The 11,337-nt window shown below is 45.5% G+C and overlaps 1 protein-coding gene across 1 annotated transcript in view; it reads left to right on the top strand.

Annotated features, from left to right (window-relative positions):
- The first annotated feature begins 10,597 nt into the window (after nucleotides 1–10,597).
- The window catches only part of CACNG4 (calcium voltage-gated channel auxiliary subunit gamma 4), a 34,371-nt gene continuing 33,631 nt past the window's right edge, over nucleotides 10,598–11,337 (top strand). Inside the window, exon 1 of the mRNA XM_026046875.1 lies at nucleotides 10,598–10,828. Coding sequence (XP_025902660.1) covers nucleotides 10,606–10,828 — 223 coding nt within the window. The 5' untranslated portion in view covers nucleotides 10,598–10,605. The remainder of the gene's footprint in view (nucleotides 10,829–11,337) is intronic.

Here is an 11,337-nt window from a genome sequence, read left to right as displayed (position 1 = left end):
GCTATTGAAGGTATTGCTAGCTCTCTCCCCCACTGAGGGAAAAGCTTCTTAAAAACTGCAGGGAGAAAAAAATGAAATATTTTAATATATTTTCGGCTATCTCAACTGTTGCAATCGCAACACTGCTAATCGAGCTTTTAGCAAAGAGCTAAAATCTTCTTTCCCTCTAGTCCCCTTCCCTCCAGGGAAGCAAGATGCTGTTTTTCCAGTGCTTGGTTGGGATTGATCCTGACAGGAATGCCGGATGTTCTCCTGACGTGGAGCAGGAGCTGGCCTGTGCCCAACCAGAGGATGCAGGAGGGATTTCCATGGGCAACCAATGCAGAAGTAGCTCCTCAGCCTGGATTTGCTCTCCTGTCATTCTCAGCATGGCATTTTCTATATAATATGAAGCTATTTTTGTTTAGGAGTTTAGTAGCCCACACCTCCTATCTTTCACCACCTGCTTACCCAAGGTAGAGGGGACCCATTGGGTCCTATAGCTGCAACCTGCTCCTGATGGCACAGTAAGTGCTGTAATATGCATGCTGTATGTATGTACTCCATGCAGTGCTTTAGTGCCCTTTAATACATATACACCTTGGGGGAATGACATTGGACTCCTTGCTGTTACCAAGAACCTGAGGTCTACCTAGGCATTGGTGTTGGTGCTGCCGATGGTCCCCGGCGCTTCCCAGCTCCATACGGCTGCAAAAACAAAGTGCTGTAAATAAAGCAGCGTGGTTTGCTTAAACAACGAGGAATTCCACTCCAGCCAGTTTATTTCCAATTGCGATGGCTTCTGGCACCTTCCTTTGCAAGCCTGCAGCTCCAAGCGTATGGAGGTGTCTTGCATCAGCCAATACTCATTAAATAATCCTGCCCACCCAGGCTGCCCTGTTTGGTTTGTCTGCCTTTACGAGGCTCCGTGAGGGAATGATTTTGGAGATTGAAAAGCTCGTGTATCTTCTCATTACCCCTCGAATGTGCCCTCTGAGAGGAGATTTGAATTTCTGATCCATTGCGTGTAATCTTCGGCATGCCATATTTGCTGCTACTATTTATTTTCCATTTTAACACTTGTAAGACTGGAGCACTCCTCTTTATGGAAATGTTAGCAGCATCACAGTTATGGGTAAAAAAGCCAACATCTGGCAGCTTTTTCGGTTGAAATACTGTGCTTTTTTTGGTTTGTTTGTTTTGTTTTTTTGCTACCTAGAAACTATTGTCTTAATATTGGTCTGATTGGGAAAATTTCCCATGGAAAATGTGAATTCTGGTGAAAAGATAAACATTGCTTTACTATGATCTGGTAAGGTTCACCTAAATAATGACAGAAATGGAATATCGAATTCATATTTTGGGTTTCCAAGTTTCTCTAAGAAAATGCACAAATTTCAAGGAAAGTGGCTGCTTCCTGCCAAAACAAAATCACCCAGCTGAAACATGGTATTCTCTCTTAAAATCTTTTTTTAATGTGACAATTTGAATGAGTCTAACTGTGATGTATGACAGTAGATGTTGACTTTGTAATGGGTTTTTGCTATTAAAAAGGGATTATTTACACTCTCAACTGGGATTGCTATTGTTATTTTCTCATTTCACTAAGTAAGTTATAATAGAATTAGTCACACAATACTACTGCTGTGTAGAGCTTAGAGGAAAGCAAGTCACTTCTGGCTTTCCTGATTTTTCAGCCTCATTTTTATGGTTTCCTCATAGATAAGTTTAAAAAAAAATCTGGTTGGATCAACATGAATGTGATAAACCTAAAACAGTATCTAGAGATTTAGCTAATGTGTATATTTACTGGGTATCTCATAAAATAAGCAGCACTTTAATTGAGATAATTCTTTAATTGATTCTCATGAGAGGAAGATTTTCCCCCCTATTGGTAAAATTAAACACAATAAAAATACATCTATTGGTTTCCAATCTATTGGTTTTCCAGTATTGGAATACCAATAGATATATTCCAGTATTGGAAGCCAATAAGTGTATTCTATCCCTTCTTACCATAGAAGGGAAAATGCTCAGAAAATGGTGGCGGTTTTTAAATTGTAGTGACAGTAGTTATCTAATAACTCAAACGAGGAAGACTTTAGCAATGGGCAGGCTTTTCTCCTCTGTGTTTAGATGTTTTTCCAAGGCTTTTCACAGCTCCAATTTGTTGCCTTTCTCCAAGAGGGCAGTTTTTCGAGCCTTTTGCTGCCAGACAGTTGTTCTCCTTTGCTGGACGCTCTTCTGAAGCCCTGGAGAACGTGGCTGTGTCAACACAGCTGTGACTGCCACTGGGCACCTCTGCCTTGACCATGCAGGAACAGGACACTGCAGCGGGGTCTCTGGCGGTAGGAAACTCTTTTCACTTCAGTAGCAGGTTGTGTTTGGAGCTGCTGCAACCACATGTGTGAAGTTGTGCTGTTCAGGAGCTTCCTAATTGTGCTAATCTTCTGCATTTTCTTTTGATTCCAGGGGGGCTAACGGAGAAGAGCTCTTTGGTTTGTGATTCTGCGTATTCTTTCAAGGTGTCTCTGATTTGTTTTTGACAGATTCAGGTGCAAACAGCTTGGGGTTTTGCTTTTGTGTTATTTTGATTTGGTTCGTATTTGCAGTGAACTGGCTCCTCAAACTTCCACTTACAAATCTTTCCACATTTAGAGATTGCTGCTGAAGGCCTATGGTAGAGCGGCTTGTCAAAAAGAATTTACTTCCATATCAGCACTTAAATGTACCGTGCAGGTGCTACCCTCTAGAAGATGTGAACGAATATTTACTACGTGGCTTCAACTTGGTTCTGTTCCTCTTGCAGGGCTGCTCAGGGTCCTGCTTAGCATTTGGGAGCCCTTGATGGAGCCCAACAAGAATTTGCCTTGAGCTCTGTGCTACACCAGGGCATAAAGATGTTGGGGGACCTCATTTTGAGTGCTGCTGTTCTTCCTTTCCTTTTCGCTATCGCATGATAGTGACTGCAAATGGGTTCTGCTACTCTGCACATCTGCCAAGAGGGAACAGGGGCATCTTCCATTGAGCAGTATCGCTAGGCATTTATGTCATATTACTTTTCCTAGTCTGGGCTTTGCTGCTTTCCAACAAGGCACCGTTAAGTAAAATAGTGCATTTATGAGGCAGCAAATCAACCATCAGAAGTATCTTTTATTCATCATTATGCTATAAATAAAGATCGATACATTCAAGCAGACAAAACTCAGTTAATGCTGTTTATTCTGTTGGTAAAGGAATAAAATGTGAAAAAAAAAAAAAATCCGTAATTCTGAATCTATGTATAAGGTGAAATTCAGACAAAATCAGAATCAGCTAATATGCTGACTTTTTGCACTGTTTTCCTTGTCCAGGAGACTCATAGTTTAGCTTTTCTGTGTATAATTAAATACACATGCTATGTGTACATTGCATGCACATAGCACCTAAGGGTCAGAAATAGAGAGGTCCTTAAGTGACCAGTTCCCTGTGTAGACTCCATGTCCTTAAGAATGAGGAGCCTGAACAACTTGAGATCTGAGTGTTTTACAAGGGTGCTGACAAGCCCTGTGCCAGGGATGTGCGCCCAGCTCTGGGGCAGGATGTGGCCCCTTCTCAATGGAATAAAGGGCACCACATCCATCTGAGCAGGCAGATAACTAGGTATGGAAACTATACATAATGGCACTAGAGCTGCCATTTGTAGGAAATGGATAACATAGGTCATTTTTAGTCTAGCAAAAACTGTCAAGAGGAATTGGGTTAATTGTATGATCATATTCGGACCAGCTGCATCCCTCTGCTCTCTTGTAGGCTTCTCTTGCTTCCAGAAGGCCCTCGGTTTGTTGCATATCTTTGGTTTAGGACTCTGGGAATGACAGTGTGTTTCAGCTTCTGTTGCTCGCAGTCTCTTTCTATCAACGTACATGAATTTCCATTCTGTTCAGCCCAGTGTTTCAAGCAAAGACAAATTCCTTCTGTGCTAAAGGTTCTCAATAGTTTCATAGGGACCTCTGGTTCTGATGCTGCAAATCTGCCTGCTCCCTGCGAGTCTCCCAAAGAAGAAGAGGTTGCAATAGTGACAAATAACGAAACACTTCTCAATTTAGCTTTTTACTGAAATTAGCTAGGATAGCCAGGATTTAGATTTGAAAGCAGAAGTTGCTAGAAGAGTGGAAGCTTTTAGCCCATCTTAATGAACTCATGCAATAGCAGCATTTTTCAAGTTGCTTTGCTCTTCCAGTTGAAGGCGACAACAACAAAACTTCCACTTGTGCTTTCTTCTGTTTTATCTGTTGTCTCTTCCTTTCCTTGGCACTCACTCCTTCTGAAAAACTAATTGCATTGAATACAAAGAAGAGTAATGGCATGAGAAACCTTTGATTGAGAGGTTCAAAGCCTCTGCACTGGAATGATTTTGGTTCTGTGGAGTTGAGACTATCACAGTAGCACTTTTGATTGTCTGTTTGAATTCTCTCTCCAAAATGAGCCTTCATGGAAAACATGCCTCTTTGGTTCTCTATAACATATGGAACTCTATAACATATGTTACCGAGTTTGGGGCACAATGTGTTTGACTTGGTAAGTCATGTGTACCTCTTCCACTTCCCTTTTCTTCAAAGAAAGCTTTAATTCAGCTCTCTTGAGATTCTAGGAGCTTTGTTTTCTATAGTAGCAATTTATTTTTGCTACTAGTTTTTTAAAATTATTTTATTTCTTGGGATGTGCAATGAGCAAACTTTGAACATGTGATGAAGATGATTCTTGATAACATGGGCATCTTGATATCAGAGACCATAGATCATGATACTGCAGCAGGTCGATCTCAAAGGGTTTCCTGGTCTCTCTTGCAGCAGTAAAAGAGCCGGAGCACAGGGAAGATCAGATAAGCCTTGTTCTTTTGGATGTTTGTTTGGTCATGAACTTCTTGGAAATAATGACTAGCTTTAATTTTGCTTCCCAGTTTCCTTTCTTACTAACCTGAGTGTTTAGAAACTTTTCAAAGTGAGTTGCAGGAGTGTGCTCCCTGAGGAACATCTCGGTTGAATAATTGGCTGAAATTCTAAGAAAATCCTTTCCCTGGTCTACAGTATTCTTGCTCAAATGCTGCCTTGTCAGCTCAAAATTACTCTGATGTTGATCTGTATTTTAGGAAGTTACTTCAGGCAGATTAGGAGATAAATTTGATGTGGAATTTTATGATTGATCTAAATATTTAAGACTTATCCTGAAAACCTGTGTGCCTCAATCCCCCTTCTAACGTGCTTCCTCTGAAGCCTTCTTGGCAGGTTACGATGCCATCTCAGTGCAGCCAGCGGTTTCCTCCTCGCTCGGGAGTGCTGCTCGTCCGTCCTCTCGGCGCGCCGGTGATGCGTCGCACTCGGAGCGAGGAGCTCGCCAGCAGATTGCCTCATTTTACACCCCGTGTGAGCTCAGCGAGCTGCGCGGCGCCGCGCTCCGCTCCGGCACGCGCTCCCCTCGCTCCGAGGAGAAGCACGTTTGCTTGGAAAAAAGGGATCCTGGTTTTAAAGGGCATTACAGACACTTTGCTTCGTTTGTGGGCTGATGAGGAGGGGTTCTGGGGATCGCTGGCGGTGAGCAGCGGGAGGTGCGTGCGCTCACGTGTGCTCGCGGAGACCTTAGAAGTGCCACCCGTCATGCTGACATCCCGCTTCCCATTTCATCTTTTCATCTGTCTGAAGTTCATGTAGGTTTGTGTGAAGTATCTGTGTGTTAATTTGTATGGTATAAATAGCCTGTTGCTGGGGTGTTTACAGGTGCAGAAATATCGCTCGGAGCTCACTGAGAGCGGGTGGAATGCAAAGCCTAAAAGGCATTTTTCCCTTCCTCCATACTGTATTCTATTGTATTCCCAGGGAAAAACAACCAGTCATTCTCATTTCCTCGTGGATGCTGCCCTGAGAACGAACACAGCTCATTCCAGTAATGCCTTCTCTGGGTCGAACCTCGGGCAGTAAATCCATTTCTCTGTCATCAAAAAGATAATGAGTTTTTCGCTGCGCTTCAAGCAGGTCTGTTGTGCTAGAAGCTTCCCGTAGAGTCTCATCAGGATGCTGCATCTCCAAGTCCTTTGAAATGTGCTGCAAAATTAAGGCTCTAGTCCTGTTAACCCTGTGTTCTTTCTCCTGCTCCTTTTTAAATTCCTGTCTGAACGTGTCACCAGCAAATCCCAGTCATAGTTTTAACTCATACTCCAGAAAACCTTCAATGTGGCATGTAACACTGTAATGAATTTTCCAGCCTTAGTACATGGACAAGAGGTAGGTCTTGAGAGATGAAATTGCCTGACAAATAACAGGCACAGTGAACTTCAGATTTGTGACACGCGGGCAATATTGGTTCATTCAGGGGCTGAATGTGAATTACTTTGATATTTAATATCTTACCAGGAAGGGTGAGTATTTGAAGGATAAGCATTTGTAATTTGCTTTGACATTTGACATGATCAAATGAATAATATGCCATTTCTCCATTGTCAAAAAAGATAATGCCTTTCATAGCTTATTGTGGGAAAAACACAGCCAATACAATTTAAAATATGGAAATCATCTGTATATATTTATATAAATTGTGTATATTGTGTGTTCTTTTGATGGCCCTATTCAAACACAGCATGTCTATCTTTTTTAATTTTCTGGTTTGCTGTGCAAGTCTCTAGCAGAGAGATTTTTCACTTTTTTTGAAAAGAAAAATGTTTTCTTCAAATTATTTATAGAAAGAGCAGAGCTGTCATCAAGTCTGTCTCATCATATCATTCTTGGATATCAATTTCTAGGCTCAGATGACAAACCATGGCAGCTACTTTTCCAATAGCAGCATCTGGCTTCTTGGCAAACTTGAAATGGAGTTATCTTGAAAGCTTCAGAGTTGATTCTGAGCACATTTTATTTATTAGAAAGCAGTTGTGTTGCTTTGCTTCCCATGACTAAGCCAAAGGATATTTAATATATTGAATGGAGCAATAGAATCAAGGCCAAACTGGTGCCCATCAAATGGTGAATGAATGACAATATTTTTCCTTTAAGATGACCATTTATTCAGCTCTGAAGGGCAATCTGAAGCTGTTCATGCTGACTTCAGATGAGCTCGTGTGGGACAAAAGCAGAAATGCTGCCTTTTAACTCCTCGAACATAAATCAAGCTCACCTTTTTCCTAGACTAAACTGCTCTGCGATCTGATGGTGACTTGCCTGCCAAGCTTTCCAGGATGCTAGAAGTGGATCCATGGAACAGAGCTGGCTCCTCTGAAAATGAAAGACATAACATCCTTAAAATATATGGATAGTAATAATGTAAGTAATAGATGGGTTTGTGGGTGAGGCACTTAACCTCTGAAGAAGCAAGTTCAGCCTTTGTTTTCCCCCAGACTTTTCTCTGAGTTTGAGTTATTTGGATCCAACTTCCCAAAGATCTGATAACATAATATGGTAGGTAGCACACTACCATGATTTGGACCTATGAAACTATTCTCATACAAAAGCATATGAAAATAGAGTTTCATAAATATATTTAAGTAGGAGGAAAAAATGAAAGTTATCTATGACACAACTGATGCCTTCTGCCATGTTCCTTATGCCTGCAAGCTTTTGTGCTCAGATCGGAGATCTTTGTACCTGTGAAGCTCTACTGCTAAAATTTTAATTTGAACTGAATCCCACTGTCATTCTGTGTGAAGAGGAAACCATCTGACACTGCATAAACTATACGAAATATTTCTCAGGTTCTTCATATACAGTATGATCTCAATGAAATGATTAAGGCTGATTTATTTCCTACTATTAGCATCAAATTAGATAGGAAAGTTATCCAGACCCATAGGAGACGGCAACAGTCAATTGTACTGATGCACTTATAGCTGCAGGACATTCCTAGATGTTAAAACTCATTCTCACATGCATAGAGCTAAAAACTGAGAAAGGACAAGGGAGAAGGAAATAGCTATATGAGGCTTTGATGATGGTTAGAGAAAGTCTACATCAAAAGCTCCATTTAATTGATGGTTTTCGTTCTGAGAAGGAACTTGCTTGAATTTTTCTTGAACAATCTCTGACATTTTAGCAAAATCTTAGCTATATTTTTCTAGATGTTGGATTAAAAAAAGGCTTAATGCAATGCCCTCTAAAACTTAATTCTGTGTCAATGCATTTGACACTTGTAAACAGAAGCAGTAATCCTAAATGGTAAAATCTCATAGGTTTTGCTGTTTTTCTGATACTGTGGTGCAAGACTTGGTCAGTGGCAACTCTCACTAAATTCAGTTGTAACCCAGGTTTCATCTCCAAAGAAACCATTACTACTCAGCTCAGAAATAAAACGATCAGGCACAGGCTTATATTTAAAGCTTTGAACAGCAACATGAAGGAATCGAAACAATTCTGTTTCAGGTTTCTGCTTCTCCAGCATAAAAAAAAAAAAAAAAAAAAGAGTATATTTCTGGTTTTGGCCACCCGCCCTTGCATTGCATAGTCTGGCACGCTAAATTGTGTGTGAAGATGCGGGGCGCTCTCCTCTGATTGCCGGGAGCCTCTGGAGCTGGTTTGAGCTTTGAACAATTGGGTCTTAATTCTGATTGCGGATGTGGGATGCTGCTGCAGTGCAAACCACCCTGCAAAGGCGGCTCTAGTGCTCAATTCAATGATAACGTGATAAGGCTGTATCATAAGCGAAGTCCACAAATCAAAGGTTTCCTAAGGGGCAGCCTTTTGGCACGTAATGGGCCAGATAGCGTTTGCCCTTTAGAAAGGGCTACATGCCCCTTTGCTATTGAGGAGCAAAAGCACTTTCGCCTTCCTTCTGCCACGAAGGGAGATTATTCAATGGTTGCATTTAATGAATTCAAAATCCTTAGAAAATCACTAGAGCCAGACATCAATGTAAAATACTCCACCAGCTTTCAGTAGTGGAATATAATATTAGCTCTCCCACAATCTACTTCATGCATTTCAAAAGAACAGAGAACATTTCTAAACTAGAAAGGATAGCTTGGGCAGGAAATGATTGTCTGCCTTGGATGCATCTCTGTAACCCTTTGTGAGTCGGTTATTTCTGCAGGCCGGCAGAAAGGGCTGTTTTCTTTGCAAAAACCCAGGGGGTGGAGGTGGGAGGAGGAGTAAGACTCTCATATTAAGCGTGGGGTTTTAGATGGGGGATTTTTGTTAGTGAATTCTGTTCAAGTGCTGTCCGTGGACTTGCACCGGAGGGCTAAGCGGGAGCCGGGGCTGCAGGGCTTCTGCTTCCCAGGCTCCACTCTCCTAGGCAATACAGTAGCGCAAATAAATAATATTAATGAAGGCTCAATAGGTTTAAAAATCTATGGAAATAGCTTCTCTCCTGCTGTTTCAGTGTCTCATTTTCCCCACTCTGTCCAAACCCCCAAAGCACAGAGGTGCAAACATATATTTCAAACGAGAAGTTTGTTGAACCTCATTAAATGTAAGTGCTCGATTCAGTTTTTCTCAATGAGGCTTCATTCTGCCAGGAGTTTACCTGGCTTCAGTCTCCCCTCCCTAATGGAGACATTAATTTAGAGGGTGTTTTTGCAAAGGCACTGTTAGACCTATCTATAAACTACAGCTGAAAAGTAATGTAATGCCTAATTTATATACCTAAATCTAGCAGCCAACTTTGGAAATCTGTATTTTATAGGTCTGAGCCCTGTGCAGAAGTGAAATAAAGAGAAGATTTTAATTTTTGTTTGATTAGCTGGTTTTATTCTTTTTTTTTTTTTTTTTTTTTTAGAAAAAGGAAGGACGACTGAAGCCCATGCTGGTACAGGGGGCTGTGGAACCAGCACGGGAGGAAGGCAGCATTTCTCGAGGTGTGTAGCTCTTGTCCTCCCACTCCTCATCCTCATCCGCAGCCACCATGTGCTGTCATGCTCACTCATCCGCAGGGCTTCCCGCTCATCCATGGAGCTTCCCGCTCCTCCGTGGGGCTTCCCATTCATCCGCCCTGTCACTCAGGTGCGGTGGAGGCAGCACTGACTTGTTAGCTTGCAGGGGTGAGTCAGGAAGGGGAGGAGGGATAGGTAAGAATGTAAAGGGTTTTCCATAAGGCAATATACTCCAGAGCTGCTTCCATCACTTCCCAACCAAAAGCAGTCCCAGGGCTTGCCCACAACCTTCCTCCATAAGGAATCACCGAGGCCACAAGAGGAAACGAGGCATAAAGACCTCGGTCCCACTGCTGTGGCTCCCGCTCCCCTCGCACTTGCCACCGTCCCCGCGGGATCATCCTTGGCACTGGGCGCACATGCCAGCGGGCACGACGACGGGCTCGTCCAGGCTGGGAAAACGGGAATGCCGGGCAGAGCTCCCGGCGTGGGAGGGATGTGGCCGCCCACGCGTGCCGGGGGGCTCCAGGGGCTCCCCTCCCCCGTCCCCCCCATTCCCTGGGGAACCGCGGGGGGAACCGCGGGGTCGCCGCTGTCCCCGGCGCGGAGGACGGAGCGGGCGGAGGCTCCGCGGGGCGGAGGCTCCGCGGGGCGGAGCGGGGCGAACCCCCCGCCCGCCTCCGCCCCCCGCGCCGTGACTCGGCTCCCTCCCGCGGGCGGCGGCGCCGGCCGGGCCGTGTCGCTCGCTCGCTCGTTGCGGCGCCCGCGCGCGCGCGGGGGGACTATGAAGCACCATGGTGTGGTGTGACCGCGGCGTGCAGATGCTGCTCACCACGGTGGGCGCCTTCGCCGCCTTCAGCCTCATGGCCATCGCCATCGGCACCGACTACTGGCTCTACTCGAGCGCGCACATCTGCAACGGCACCAACATCACGGCGGACGAGGCGCAGGGGCCGCCGCGCCGCGCGCGGGGCGACCTCACGCACTCGGGGCTCTGGCGCATCTGCTGCCTCGAAGGTACCGCGGGGAAAGTAACTCGGGCCGGGCCCGCGGAGCCGCCGCCGCCGCGGCCGGGGGGGCGGCGGGAGGAGGATGGGGTTGCCGTGACAACCGGCATCTCCGGCATCGCCATGGGAACCGGGGGCGGCGGGGGGTCCCGCGGGTTTGGGGGCGGGCGGAGGTGGCGGCACCCGAGGGTCCGTGGCGGCTCCCGCTGCACGGGGAGCCCGGGCGGGCGCTGCCGCCGCGGGTGCTGCGGGATGCGGAGCGCGCGGCGCTGAGGATGCTCGGGGTGCGCACGAGGGGTCCCTCTGCCAAGGGAGCTGCAGGTGGCTGCCGTGGCAGGCGGCACGGGGGGCATTTCGGCGCCGCAGGTGGGGGACGACATCGGGCAGTCCCGTCCAGGGGCGAGGGCTGCGGGCCCCGAAACCTCCCTGGCTCCGGAGGGATCCGGCGGTGCTGGAGGAGAGGACGAGCTCGTTGGGAGCCGCCTGCCGAGCTGCGCGTCGGCTCGTGCCGCTGGGGGC

This window comes from Nothoprocta perdicaria, unplaced genomic scaffold, assembly GCF_003342845.1.
Source record: "Nothoprocta perdicaria isolate Ctin4 unplaced genomic scaffold, notPer1 scaffold_46, whole genome shotgun sequence".
Lineage (NCBI taxonomy): Eukaryota > Metazoa > Chordata > Aves > Tinamiformes > Tinamidae > Nothoprocta > Nothoprocta perdicaria.
The sequence above is the reverse complement of the archived record's forward strand: the minus strand, read 5'-3'. Positions and strand labels throughout refer to the sequence as shown.